General features: G+C 33.0%; 1 protein-coding gene across 1 annotated transcript in view; it reads left to right on the forward strand.

Moving 5' to 3' along the window:
• The window catches only part of Atf2 (activating transcription factor 2), a 96,835-nt gene that overhangs the window by 36,965 nt on the left and 44,101 nt on the right, over window positions 1-15,769 (forward strand). Inside the window, 2 exon segments of the mRNA XM_076866549.2 lie at window positions 3,579-3,648; window positions 15,379-15,475. Of these exon segments, the coding sequence (XP_076722664.1) occupies window positions 3,579-3,648; window positions 15,379-15,475 (167 nt within the window).

Raw genomic sequence — 15,769 nt, forward strand, 5'->3', positions numbered from 1 at the left:
AATATTACACAATTGAGTCAAATACTGTTTTGAGATTTCTAGAACAAATTAAAAACCTGTATAAATCAGGTGACCTTATATATGAGTCCATTTCTGGACTCCATTCTTTTTTATTGCTTTGTGTTTATCATTGGATTGATATCACAGTATCTCATTGTAGTTTTATAATGGATCTTAATATAATGTCTGATATTGTAAGTACTTTAGCTTGATTATTCTTCAGTCTTGCAGTCTTTTATGTTTCCTTATACATTTTAGGATCAGTTTACACACACACAATAAGCTTGAGATTTTGATTGAGATACTTGATTTCTAATAGATTAACTAGAGTAGAATTGTCATTAACTAACTAACATCGAATCTTCCATCTGTAAATATATTATATTCTCCATTTATTTAGACCTTTAATTTCTTGTGAAATATTTTTTTAGTTTGGGTTTTTTTTTTTATTGTTTTAGAGTACAGGTCATTTTTTCATTAGATTTATTTTTAAGAATTTGTTAGGAATTTGCAGTTATACAACTGTCAGAAGAAGGCAGTATATTAGATGAATAGTATTACCCTGTTGAAGTTGTTTTGTATTGAAATTTTTACTATTTGAAGTTGTAATTATTGATACAGTACTCGGTTTGGTCCTTCAAGATTTTGTGCAGCTGTAAACTTTTTATTACTAAAGGGAATGTATTTTTAGTACTGAGGCAAAATAATAAGAGTTGCTGTACCATCCCTACTTCATGAGGATTTATATATCCCTACTTTGAGAATTTATAAATCATAATTATTAAATTATGTTGTGTGTTTTAGGGTTGGTTTTACAGGAATTGAGGTTAATAAGCCTTTGGGTAAGGTTTGTATTTATCTGGGTATGAGTTGGGCTGTGTTTATTATTTGTTGTGGCTCTAGGCGTCCAAATCTAAAATATTTTCTGGTATCCTTGCTTTTATTTCCCCTGTTGTCTTTTGGTTTCCTTAGAGACTCCTGCTAAAATAAGGTCTGAGCTTTGTAGATCTTTCAGCTGTGTCCCACTATTGTTGTTTTTTTGTTTGTTGTGAGGGTTTTTCTGTTTGTTTGTTTTTGTTTTTGGTACCAGGGATTGAACTCAGGGCAGTCAACCACTGAGCCATATCTTCATCCCTATTTTGTATTTTATTTAGAGACAGGATCTCCCTGAGTTGCTTGGCACCTTGCTAAATTGCTGAGGCTGGCTTTGAACTTGCAGTCCTCCTGCCTCAGCCTACCAAGCCACTGGGATTACTGGCGTGCCGGCAGCTGTGATACACTGTTGTGCAAGAGCTTGTTTGATGGTGGTAGTAAAATATGAGAAGAGTGAAAACATTCTAAAATCCTTCCATTGATTTGCTCAATTGATCTTATCAATAGTCTTTAGTGAACCTGCACCCATAGGCTGTGACCTTCACAAGTTCTCAGCTTTATCCTCTCCCAGTAGATGATTTAAAGAGTGCAGGGGGCTAGAGTTGAATATTTCCTGTCCTCAGATCAGTTAAGTTTCCTCTGAGAATGGTGCTTTGTTTAAAAGAACCAAGTACTCTAGGCATATTTCAAAATAGTTGCTTTCCCCTACTCTTGCTACTTTTTTTTTTCCCCTCCAAATCTTTACCCTGATATTCTAATGGGGCTCCAGTAGGTACAATTCAGGAAATTGTGCCACCACCACCACTCATGACTGGGTTTCAGGAGTTTTACTTCTCAAGCTAGTCTAAGCCCAGTTTTTGGCAATTGGTCCATTATAATTTATGTATTCTTACCAGTACTGGCTCTTGCAGCAGGCTCCTGGTAATCAGTGATTATTCTCTGACTCCACTTTTCAGGGCAACACTTTACTCTCAATTTTCTGATGGATATAAAAGTTGATGATTTTCTGTTTGTTCAACTTTTTTGTTTTTCAGTTAATTTACATAGCATTTCATTATTATGAGGGCAGAAGTGATGATTTCCAAGCTCTGTATATGTTGAACTAGAAACCAGAAATCTTAATCAGTGTTTCACTAAGTGACATCTTTGCACAAGTGCAGTATCAAATTGTCCATAGGCTATTTAAAAATTATAGTGGATAAAGCAATCAGTAATTCATTCATTTCACAAATTTTATATGAAATGTTAATTATGACCACCTGGAAACCCTTTAAATTTGCAGTGATGGGTTGTGTGGATGCTTAAAACATTAAATAGTAACTACTGAGAACCATCATGAATGTCCTTAGGACTATTAAACCTTTGACAAAAATTTTGATACATTAGGAAGAAAGAGCTTGAAATTGTAGCAGGGGCTTGGAACTGTAAATCAAGATTAGATTTTGATTCTAGATCTACCACTAACAAAGAATTGGAAAATTCGGATTTAGAAAGAGATCAGAGTTAGAAACAAAGATTTTTGTTATATTAATACAGACAGCCTTCTACACTCTCTGATTCAACCAACCAGGAACCAAAGTATTTGAAAAAAAAATTGTGTCTGTGCATGTACAGAACTTTACTTGTCATCATTCCCTAAATATTATTTACATAGTACTTACATTGTATTAGGTATTATGAGTAATCTAAGAAGGATTTAAAGTATACAGGAGGTTGTGCTTAGGTTACATACAAATATGCCATTTTATATGAGGGTCTTAGGCACCTGTGTATTTTTTTTTTCTGCAAGATGTCTTGAAACCAGTTCCCATGGACTTACCATCTTCTTTACTGGGAGGAGAGATCTCTTGAACCTAGGATATCTTCACCCGCTCTGAGAGTATTCCCTAGCACTTTGCAAACATGAAAAGTAAATAATTTTAAGAAGGGATTTAACAGCTGGACATGGTGGTACACACCTGTAGTTGCAGCAATTCAGGAGGCTAGGCAGAAGTTCATAAGTTCAAAGCCAGCCTTAGCAAATTGGCAGGACCTGTCTCAAAATTTTAAAAAAGGGTTAGGGATGTAGTTCAGTGGTTAAGCACACCTGGGTTCAATCCCCCAAATGAAGTGTAGGGTTTAAGGATATTTTTTTAGACAAAGTGATGTTTTGGTGAGCTATTTATATAGACCCATTTTGCCAATAAATGAATATTCATTGAGAATTTAGGTTGGAAGACATATTTTTTTTTTCCTTTTTTATGGTGCTGGGTATTGAACCCAGGGCCTCATAGAAACTAGGCAAACATTCTACCACTGAACTGTATCCCTAACCCTGAAGATAGAAATTCTTCCACTGTTCTACTACTATGCAGTGTGATCCTTAAAAGACTTCATAGTAGTTGCTCATTTTAATTTTTTTTGAATGAATGAACTTCATTCATTTCACCATAAGTACTTTTACACTGTTGAGCAGGAAAGAATCTGATAGCCATTGTTCCTCACCTTTTTTTCTATAGTATAACATCTTCATGTTACAATGTTTTTCTCTACATTCATAATAAATGGAAAATTGAGTTAAAATGTCGGTAAAAGTGTTTTATTTCACAAATAGAAAAAAGTTAAGTTTAGTAGAAGTCAAATTTTGAGATTTATATTTTAAACTATTCCTTATTTAAAAATATGTACATAGTATAGATGTGTGACCATCTTATGTTCTATTATAGGCAATACAAGGACCTGTGGAATATGAGTGATGACAAACCCTTTCTATGCACTGCCCCTGGATGTGGCCAGGTAATAGATATTAGTTACTTTAAATAATTTTGTATGTTCTCGTTTGTTAGAACATTGATGGTAGAATACATTGTTATTTAAAAAGCCCTGTCTTACGGTGTTTTGTAAGAGTTAAGGTAAAAACAGCCCAGAACACTTTGGGAAAGAATTTCTTCTTTTCATTTTTTTCTTCAGTAACATATCTGAGTTTTAGAAAATACAGTCTAACGGAGGGTGTGGGGTTGGGGGAGTATTTTGTAATAGAAATGTAAAAATCTAGGATTTTTAAAGTTATAAATCTGACCAACATTCATCAAAAATCATTGGTATACTATCTAATTAGAAATCAAACACGTGTCTTATATAAAAATTGTTTTATGTGTTGAACTCTTATGAAATTAACTGATATTTACCTCTGATATTATCACTAATGTATCCATGTTCTTAAATATAATATCTGTGTGGAAGCAGTTTCAGAAAATAATAAATATTTCAGATTTTTAGTAGGCATTAAATCATTAATCTATTATAATTATCCTATTCTTCAAATAAATATAAACACTAAGAAAGAATAAATTTGATGTATACTGAAATTACAGCATACTTAAATATGGATTTTAAGTCATAAGCATTAAAGTACTTCATTAGTTCTCATTTTCTGTAATCACTATTTTAATTGAGATAGAAGTCATGTATGATAAACTGCATAAAACTCACATTGTGGTAAATTTTAACATGTATGGACTCAAGAAAACATCACTACAAACAAGATAGCAAACATACCCTTACTCCAAAAATTTTCCTCATACCCATTTGTAATTTCTCTCACCCTGTCAACCCCTGATGTACCTGCTGTCACTGTAGATGTATTCATTTTCTAAGTTTTATATAAATGGAATCATACAGTTTGTGTATTTGTCTAGCTTCTTTTATACCACATAACTTAAGATTTCTAGTCAATTTTAACTAGTCTGAATTAGTCTTTTTTTTTTCTTTTTTCTTTTTCTTTTCTCTCTCTCTCTTTTTTTTTTTTTTTTTTTTTTTTTTTTTAAATAACCCTGTTAATCCTAATTATCTTCCAAAGGCCCCACTTCCAAATACTACTAACATGACTTTAGGTTTTAAAGTTTCTAACATGTGGATTCCTGGGGACATACCCAAACTATTGTCTCTATGTTATATGATCAATAATTAATTCCTTTGCACTGAGAAATAATATTTCATCTTTCTACAATTCATTCATTTACTTGTTTATGATAGACATTTGACTTATTTCCAGTATTTAGTTATCACAAATGGAAATTTGGATGAATATTAGTATACAAGTCTTTATCTGAATATGTGCTTTTGTTTCTCTTAGATGATACCCAGAAATATGATGATGGGATTATGTGATGGGTGTATGTTTGACTTTTTAGAAAGTTACCAAACTGCTTCCCAAAATGGATATCACTTTACATTTACATTGACAATTTATAAGAGATTTAATTATACCCTGTGCTTGTCAACATTTGATGTTGTCAGGTCTTTAAAATTTTAGTCATCTTCATGTGTGTATACTGGTGTCTCATTGTAGTTTTAATTTGCATTTCTTTAATGAAAAAATGAGCACTTTTTCAAAATGTATTTATGAGCCATTTGTATACCTTATTTTTTGTGAGGTATCATTTCAGATCATTTTTTGTTTCTAAAACTTAGGTTGTCTTTTAATTACTGAGTTGTGGCATTTCTTTATATATTCTAGATACCTGTGCTTTGTCAAATATTCTCTTCAAGCCTGTAATTTGCATCTTAGGTTTCATAATAATTTTTGATGAACAGGTGTTTCTAATTTTAATGAAGTCTGATATATAATTTTTACTCTTTTATGTTTTGTGTACTCTGTAACTTGCCTAAGAAACTTCTGCCTACCCTTAGGTCACAAAGATATTTGTCCTTGCTTTCCTCTAAAAGCTTTTTTTTTTTTTTTTTAAGCTTAGGCTTCTGATTTCATCTTGAACTAATTTTCATATACAGTGCGAGGTATAGATTGAAATTAATCTATTTTTCCTGATATAGTTTCTCAGACAGTCATCACATGTTGAAAAGATGTTTCTTTCTCCATTAAATTGCTTTGGTTCCTGTATAGAAAACCAAATGATGATATAAGATGAGGCTGTTTCTGGGCTTTTATATTTTTGTTTCATTCATCAGTCTCAGCTTTTATGCCAATTCCACATTTTCTAGCTTTGCAGTTTGTGTTCCAGTCAGATAGGGTAAGTTCTTCAATTTAGTTCTCCCTTTTAAAGATCGTTTTGGTTAGTCTTTTAATTTTTAGTAATTCTGGTGAAGATGTTAGTGGTGTCTTGTGATTTCAATTACCTGGTATCTATATTGAGCAGGATAAAGACAGGAGTTAACACAGTTGATGCTGTTTTAAATAGATTGGTCAGGAAATGTGTTTGAACAAAGAAATGAAGAAAATGTGCATATATTTCTTTTGCATTAGAGCATATAATGGTCAGTGGGAGGTAGGGTTAGAGGTTAATCAGAATGGTAGGAAAAAGAAGAAATATCCTGTAGAATTTTGCATACTGTTTGGGGTTTATGCATAGAACAGTAAGAAACTATTCCTGAGATAAGAGTGAAAGTTAGGGAGATTAGAGGCTAACAGCAATTCAGATGAGAGATGGACTAGGTGGCTTTGACTAAGTAGTAATGGTGGACATAGAAATAGACTAACTTGACATCTGTTTTGGAGTTATATTTGATATGCATTTTCCTATAAAGTTAAGAGAGCTTAAAAACGTCAATTTATAAGGAGAAAATATTCATTTTGGCTCACAGTTTTGGAGGTTGCTGTCCATGATTGGTTAGTCCTGTTACTTTGGGCCTGTGACAAGGCAGGACATACATCATGGCAGGAGCAAGAAACAGAACCAACCACTTATATCACAAGCAGAGTGCCAAGAAGAGGAAGGGGCCAGAGTCCCAAAGTCTCTTTCAGGGGCACTCTGCCAGTAACCTAAGAACCTCCCATAAAGCCCCAACACTCAGTAGTTCCACCTTTCCCAATAATGCCCACTTGGGAACCAGGTCTTTAACAATCAAGATGATCCAGACTACAGCAACAGCTAATGAAATAAGTTTCCAGGACTATCTTTGGACATTAGCCAGTTTGGTCATGTTCTAGCAGTTGTTCTTGAAAATACAGACTCAGACAAGGGCTTACCTAATTCTTTGTCCTTATTCTCTTCTGCTTAAAATAGTTGGAATGTTTCTGTTGTGATTGACTCTGTTTTAGTCAGCTTTTTTTCGGCTGTGACTAAAAACCCTGTCAAGAACAATTTTAGAGGAGGAAAAGTTTATTTGGGGGCTTGCCGCAGTCCGGCTGCAGCAAAATAACGGGGGGTGGGGGGGGGGTGACGAATAACTTGTGTAGTTGATACAGCAGGAGTGGAAGCCCTTTATTGTAGAATAAGAGCGGTATTTATACATTTTACACAGCTTATCTAATTAGCATAAAATAGATACAGCAGTCAACCAATAAGGAATCTCCACACTTAATGGCTCACTTTTGTTACTTCACAAACCACTCCCTCTGGCATTTTGCCAGGCGCCATCCAGACTTGTTTACAGACTCTAACATTTCTCTGGCAAAATAACAGGTGCCAATCTGACTTGTTTACAGACCTTAACAGGGGCTTTCAGTTTCAAAGTTCTCAGTCCATAGACAGCTGGCTCCGTTTCTCAGGGCTCAAGGTGAGGCTGAACATCTTGGAGGGAAGCAGCTTACATGATGATCAGAAAGCAGAAAGACTCCTTGACAAATACTACAAAATATATACCCCAAAGGCCTGTCCCCGATGACCCACCTCCTTCAGCCTCACCCATCTTCATTTACCACTGAGTTAATCCCATGAGGGCACTAATTCACTGATTGAATTAAGGCTCTCATGACTTGGTCATTTCTTTAAGCCTTCTTGCATTTATCTTGCACATGAATTTTTGGGGAACACCTCACATCTAAACACAACAGACTTCTTACATGCCTTTGTTTATAAAAAGCATTGTGTTTAAATTCATTTATACAGAAGAAAAAGAAACTGATGCCAGATGTTAGAATATATGTGTATATATGCATCATAAGAGTTTTTATTTCCTAAAAGACCTCTAACATTAAATTTATGGCATATGAAAAACATTAACAAGTTGATATTTGACTCTCCACTTCCCTTTTCCATCTCCTGATATCAGATAATTATTGTACTATTCTTATATTGTCAAGGTTTATAAAATTTAAATTTTGTCTTATAACTCTCATATTTATTTAGTTTCTATCTTAAAATGGTATAGAGAATAAGGGTTGAAAACAAAGCATTTGGGCACTTGAGTGTTTAAAAGTCAAAATAGGAGGAGAATATAACTAAGACACAATAGCCAGTGAGGAAAGTTGAGTCCTGGAAGTCAAGTAAGAAATGTTTTGAAGTTGTTGGGGTGGGGGGAATATAGCCATATAGCATCAAATGAGAATTCAGTATTTATTTGATTTAGAAATTCTTAGGGCTATACCTGTAGCGTGGTAGAACATTTGCCTAATGTGTGCAAAGTCCTAACTTTGATCCCCAGCATTGCAAAAAGGTTAAAAAAAAAAAAAAAAAGTGAAGATAATTAGAGACCTTGGTGAAAGTAGCTTCAGTGAAGCAGCAGGAACACCTGTGTTGATCAGAGTAGTTTAGAGAATGGGGAAAAAAAAGAGAATGGAGGGGCTAGGGTTGTGGCTCAGCGGTAGAGCACTTACCTCTCAAATGTGGGACCCTGGGTTTGATCCTCAGCATCACATAAAAATAAATAAACAAAATAAAGATATTGTGCCCATGTATAACTAAAAAAAGAGAGAGAGAGAGAGAGAAGAGAATGGAGACATTGTAAGAGCTCTTTCTTGGAGTGTAACCTAAAGGGGAAAGTATGATATATAGCTGGAGAAGGATGTAGAATTAAAGATGAATTTAGTTTGTTTGTTTTGTATTTTAAAGTAGAAATGTGGGCTAAGGTTGTGGCTCAGTGGTAGAGCACTTGCCTAGCATGTGCGAGGCCCTGGGTTCAATCCTCAGTACCACATAAAAATAAGTAAATAAAATAAAGGTATTATGTCCAACTACAACTAAAAATTAAAAAGTAGGAATGTAACAGCATATTTGTTACTGCAGAGTTAGGGGACCACTGCAGGAATGGGGTCCTTAAGTAGGTAAGAGTAGATATGATCCAGTTATGAAGTGAAGGAACTATTGTTAGATAAACCATGAATAGTTTACTCATAGTAACTGAGTGAAGAGAAGAGAAGTGTGGAAGATTTGAATATAGAAAAGAAATCATACCTGAACTTAAGACATACAAACATATATCCTTCAATATAGTCACCTTAAAAACTACACTTCTGTTTGTTTCATTGAACCAACAAAATAACCTTTTGAGACTTTGAGGCTTTGACACATTTTTGAAATAGCCTAAGGGATGGCAAATTTTCAGCCCTTTATATTACTTAGGATACAAGTTAGCACATAGATGCAACCTAATAATGTATATATTTGTCTCTTATGTAATAGTCCAGAAGTAGGAATTCCAGGGTCAGTAGGCTGCCTCTGTGATCCTCAACATGTGACTTCCATTTGTATCTCCAAGAAGCTATTCCTGCTCATGCCATCAAGTCTACAATAATAGTAAGGAAAAAGGGAAGCAGAGCATACAGTACATCTCCATCATTTTCAAGTCATTAGCTAGAAGTAATAAATTCATAATTTTCAATCATTCCTTTTAACCAGAATTGAATTAGTGGCCACTCAATTGCAAAGGAAGCTAGAAAATGTAGTCTTTGTTGTGGATGACTAAATGCTCACCTGAAATGCAGAACATTTTATTTTTATTGAAGTAAAAGGAGGACTACTTGTTGAGAGACAGCTAGCAGTCCTTGTCGTAGTTTTCAGAAATGGTTTTAAATTTGGATACATAGCAAAAAATCAGTGGGAGCCTGAGTCTAGTTAGATAAGCTTAAAACAAAGTTACTGAAGTCTTGAGTTAGTTATTAGTAATGTACTAATGTTGGTTTCGTAGTTTTGAACAGTATACCTAGTATTGAGAAAACATTAGGGGAACCAAAATTGGTTAAGAAGCATTTAGGAATCTCTTGCTATCTTTTCTACTTTTCTGTGAATTTAACGATTTTCCAAAATGAAATGTAACTGAGAACAAAGTAACAACAAAAACAGCTCTACCTGTGAAATATATATGTACATAAAATTTACATATCCAGCCACAGAATAGGGCTTCCAAATATTTATCAGATATTTATCATATGTATTTTTTAATCTGTGCCCAACTTGTTTCAAAAAGGATTGGAGGACTAAAGATTTATATAATAGTCATCTTAGTAATAAAAACATTTATAATGATAGCATTTTTTTATTTAGCTAGTCACTGATACTAAGAACTTGATGTGTTCTATGTCATTTAATCCTTGTAACAGCCCTGTGAAGTCAGTATTGTTAGCCTCGTTTTACAGACAAGGACTAAACTTGAGACAAATTGCTGAACTTTTGTGAGTCACAGAATAAGTAAATACTAGTGCTAGGTTTGAATCCAAGCATATTCTTGTGTAACATATATAATGAGTCATCCCTAAATAGCATGCTAAGATACGAAGAGATTCTTACTTGAATACTGTTCCTTGTATATGTGTATTTTTTCTTGACATTAAAAAAAAATTATTTCCTTTTAATTATAAAAGTACCACAGAAAATGTCGACAAGTTTAAAACGACAAAATAATTCAAAGCAAAACCACAAGTATTGGAGCACGCCTGTAAAATCCCAGCTACTCAGGAGGCTAAGGCAGAAGGATAAAGGTTTGAGGCCAGCATGGGCAACTCAGTGAGATACTATCTTAAAAAAAATGAAACAAGGGCTAGGGATATAGCTCAGTGGTAGAGTGCTTGCCTAGCATGTAGAAGGCCCTGGGTTCAGTGCCCAGTACTGCAAAAAAAAAAAAAAAAAAAGAAAGAAAGAAAAAGAAGAAGAAAAAAATTCAAAGAGAACTTTCATTAACATTTTGGAGCATTTCCTAAATTCTGCCTCTCATTCAAAACAAAATTAGTTCATGCTTGGTGGCTTACTCATATAATCCCAGTGGCTTAGATCTGGAGGCTGAGTCCAGGAGGATCACAAGTTCAAGTTTAGCATAAGTAATTGGCAAAGCCCTAAGCAACTTAATGAGATTCTGTCTCAAATAAAAAATAAAAAGGGTTGGGGATGTATTTCAGTGGTAGAGCACCCCTGGGGTCAATCCCCTGTGTGTGTGTGTGTGTGTGTGTGTGTGTGTGTGTGTGTTTGTGTTTGTGTATAAAGAGAGAGAGAGAGAGAGAGAGAGAGAAGGAAAAAAAAGATTAGGATCATACATGTGCAGAGCCCTGGGTTCAATTCCTATCACTGCAAAACAAAAAAAAAAGTACTTAAAATAATCTCTGTGTTATAATACCATTTTGTATTACTGACCAAAATGTAACCTGGCTACTGTCAATATTCCATTTGTTAAATCTTGCTGAGTATAGAAATAATATAGTCTCTCTTTAGATTGAAATATTATTTCCAGGAAATTGAAGGTTGTGAATAAGAATTAATTTTACAAGCACCAATTTGGTGTTGGTAGTGCAAATCATTTTTCTTATCAGTAAGCAGTAATATTATTACCAATATTAATTTTAGTTCTAAGTTGAAAATTTCAAATGACTTTTTACAATTTAAAATGTATTTTGTTACTAATATTACCTAAGAGAAAGACTTTAGAAATTGTACAAAGAGTTCACCTGATGATTCTTGCTGTTAAATCTTTTTTTATTATGCCTAATTAACTGTTAGGTATTCCACAATGAGATTCCTGTTAATTTCAGTTGTATTAAAGCAATGTTCTAAGGAATGCCATAAGAGACAGAGATAATTTAGTGAAAATTGGTACTCTTTTGTTTTATTTCTAATGTATTTGCCTTGGTGATATTCTCATTGAAAATAGCTTCTTTGGTAAAATGTACATTATAAGCAGTTTTACAAAGTGTGTGTGTGTGTGTGTGTGTGTGTGTGTGTGTATATATATAGAGAGAGAGAGAGAGAGTGTGAGAGAAAGAGAGATCGGCTTTATATTTACTCTAAAGTCTCAGTTAAGGCAGGCTTCTTTTAATCAGTAACTTCTTGCTTTTCAAGTTCTTCAACTAGTGAAAGAGGTAGTAAAATGAGCTATTGGCTTGATAACTAGAAAACTTATTTGTGTCTATTTAATATGTTAAATAGGAATAATAATCAGTATATTGTAGATGTGAGTGAATATATAAATATAGAATGACTGATTTTTTATAAAGTTAATTCTGGCGAGTAGTAGAGCCTTGTAAGCACAGATTTCTCAGCAGAGTTTACATTAGTTGCTTACATTAATTTATTATGGGAAACAACTGATTCACCTTCCTCCCATTTGTCAGATTATCCTTCCTTTTTAACTTTCTAAGAGAAATGGTTACCTATCAGGAATCTAACAACAACAAAAAAAACACACACTTTTTTTTTTTCCACTGCTTTTCTCATTGTTTATTGAGTAATAGATTTCAAGCTTCTGTTGCTTAACAAAATACTTGTATTTTTGTGAATTTCTATAGCATTTTGCATTGGGGCTGTGCTTTGAATTGCCTAGAAAAAAAATTAACATGAATTCAGTGTTGGTATTGCTAGTAAGATCACTATAATTTTTCTAGAAAACTTATCTTCCCTTTAGTTTTGAAGCAGTTCACATAGATGGTGTAAATACATACGCACACACACACACACACACACACACACACACACGCACACACACACACACACACATATTTCAGCATGTAATAGTTACTTTTAAGTATTTGTTGAAAAAAGAATACTGTACCTATGTGTACATGCACACACATACATTTTGACCAGATTGCCTCTTCATGCTGATTTTAATTTTCTTGTTTAAAGTAAATGTTTTAAGATATAGCAAGGGTCAGAGTCACCTGTATCAAGGGCCAAATTGAGTGTATTTTGTCCTTCACATTAGAAAGTGTGTGTATATAAATAATACCAGTGTATGATCACTAATCCCTTTATAAACAACATTTAGGTAAATTCAATCTATGGATCCCCTGAGAGTTTATAAATGCATCTTTCTTGGATTTCTTCTTTTAATGTTAGTTCATATGATCCTGAGTATTTGTTACAACCACTCCTTTTCACTTGGGATAAAGCTTAGTGCTCTCATATTTGTTTTGTAAAGAAGACAGTGTTATTTGCTTTATAGGTAGTTTCTGTGTCTCTTCCACCCTCCCCTTTCTTTCTCTTTGAAGTGCTGGGGATTGAACTCAGGACCTTGAGCATGGTAGGCAAACGCTACCACTGAACTACAATCCCAGTTCCTGAGCTGTATACCTAGCCCCGGTTACTTTTTTTTTTTTTTTTTTTTTTTTTTAGTAACTGTATTTTATTTGTTTCTTTTTGTATGTGGTACTGAGGATCGAACCCAGTGCCTCCTTATACATGCTAAAGCAAGTACTCTACCACTGAGCCACAACCCCAGCACCCCCAGTTGATCTTTGATTTGAATATATGTGGTCAAAACTAAGCAGAGAATACAGATAGAATAAAATTCCTAGAAGAAAAATTTGTAAGTTATTCTTATTAATTTTTACCAACTTTACAGTTTTAAAATCTGAAACCTATACTAAAATGAATTCATTCACAAATATTTAATGATTTCCTTTAGTGGAAAAACCACATTGTGACATTCTTTGGAACATAAAATCAATCTTGCTTTAATATACTTTTAGTGTAGAATATAAGACACATACATTTAAAATTGTTATACAAAATATAAAAAGCAATAAAATAATGTTAGTAAACTACAGATATGTTCATTCTCTAGGAGCTTTGTTATTTAGCAGTCTTGTCAAAAGTGCCACCAATACTTATTCCCCAAAAGTTGGGAGGGATTCTTATAATGATAAAGTAAAAGAAGATAGTTCCTAAGTGGGGAAAAGTTAAGATTGTCTGAGTGCCCCTAGATGATGCTCAGTAAATGTCTGAATAGCTAATGAATTAATAAGGCAAGGGACAGAAGTATTGTTGCATCTGAACACTTTTATAGTATCATTAAAAATTTTTCTTAAAAACTTTCTTTTAGAATAAACCATTTAGTTTGGCTAGAAAGTAGTTCACATAGATTCTGCAAAAATAATTTTTTTCATATATTATAGTTACTTTTATAAGTGTTTATTAGAAAATGGACATCTATCCAACTGTCAGTCTTTTCTTAATGACTAAATTTTGACCAGATTGCCTTTGATGGAAATAAAGGAAGGTTCTGAGGATCATAAAATAATAGTTAATTTTCCCCTGGTATGAAGTAATCTAAAGACTAAATGATAAAATATAGCTAAAGCATACTGCTAGCATACTACTACATGTTATATTTGGAGGAATGATAGTAGGATCTTGCCTACTTAAAAAGAACATGAAAATATGTATGCTATTATGAAAGGTGCTATAACCAATGTGTTACACAGAGCATAATGGACATAGATAAAGGTTTTTTACATCTGTAGGCTGAGGGCTAGTGATGATATAGGTACTCCATGGCATGCTTGAAAAAAAATTAGAATAAAATATATAGTGGGGGAAAATATTTAATTGTTTTACATTGTTTTAGGGTTAGCCTAAAGCTACTGTTTCTAGTTGAATGAAAGGATATAGTGAATTGAATAGGGGGGGATCCATTTTAGTAATTTGGGAAAACCAAGTTAGTTATATATAAAATTTTAACATCCCTATTTGTAAAGTTATAGACTAAAGAGTGAGTTTAGATCCATTAACTTAACATTTTTAAATTAATGCTCCAAACCAGGAATTGGGCAAAAAAATAATTGCTCTGAAATAACAAGAGGTAGTTACAAATGTTGCTTGATAAGGAGCATCTTCATAAAGAGAATATTTAAACAATGTATTTATTATATTGTACTCATAAATTTCACATTTAATATGCAGGATTTATCCAGATTGAGTGAAGGGGAAAAATTTGATATAGCTTTTAAATAATTTTGCTTCACTTTTAATATAAGCCCCATAGTTCAAAAAATCACTTTAGCTACTGTAAGCTAAACACTTTATTTAGATGAACCGATTTATCATTGTATTGGTTGCTGTTTCTTTACTAGATTATAACAAAGACATTGTCTTTTTATGTGGTAACAGAAATCATGACTTATTTTTTATTTGTTCAGTAGTAATATTTTAAAATAATTTTTCTCATTTAAAAAGTGGTAAGTAAACTTAAGTCTAGATAAATATAGAATTTTCTTTAAAAGTCATTGTGCCATGGAGTATATATTTCTACACTGATATAACAAAAAAATAATAATGATCTGGTTTTAGTATCCAAATGAAATTTATGTAAAGTTTCTTTGCCTTAGATTTTATTTTTAAATGCTCTCAAATTATGTGATTTAGTAATTTATTGGTATTGTTCTTCATTGGGTAATGACTTTCTCTGTGATTATTTGAAATATAGTATGCTTGTCTATACTAACAGTAGATCCTTTTATAGTTGACAAACTGCTATGTCACTGTTAATGGTGGTTTTACATGTTGTGGAAATGAATTTCCTTATCATTTTACTTATTTGATCAAATTGAAAATCTTAACTATATTTTAAAACTTTCTGCCACAGCGTTTTACCAACGAGGATCATTTGGCTGTCCATAAACATAAACATGAGATGACACTGAAATTTGGTCCAGCACGTAATGACAGTGTCATTGTGGCTGGTTAGTATATGCTTTTTTAATAGCTTATATACATATTTCACCTGGAATGTGCACAATTTTTGTGTATTCTCTGTAAAAATTATAGTCTGGTGATACTCCAATTACTTCATTTACGGTAAATGTTGGCAACATGCATTTTACCCATTACATTTTCATGTGTTCGTCTGACCATTCATTTCACTTTTTTTTGTCTACTTTTCAAATATAAATTTCAATGTTAATTTTATGGAAGTTAATTGAAATTCTGGGAATATTCATACAATCTACAAAGTTTACAGTTAACTGATAATTGAA

The sequence above is a fragment of the Callospermophilus lateralis genome, chromosome 9, assembly GCF_048772815.1.
Source record: "Callospermophilus lateralis isolate mCalLat2 chromosome 9, mCalLat2.hap1, whole genome shotgun sequence".
NCBI classification, from domain to species: domain Eukaryota; kingdom Metazoa; phylum Chordata; class Mammalia; order Rodentia; family Sciuridae; genus Callospermophilus; species Callospermophilus lateralis.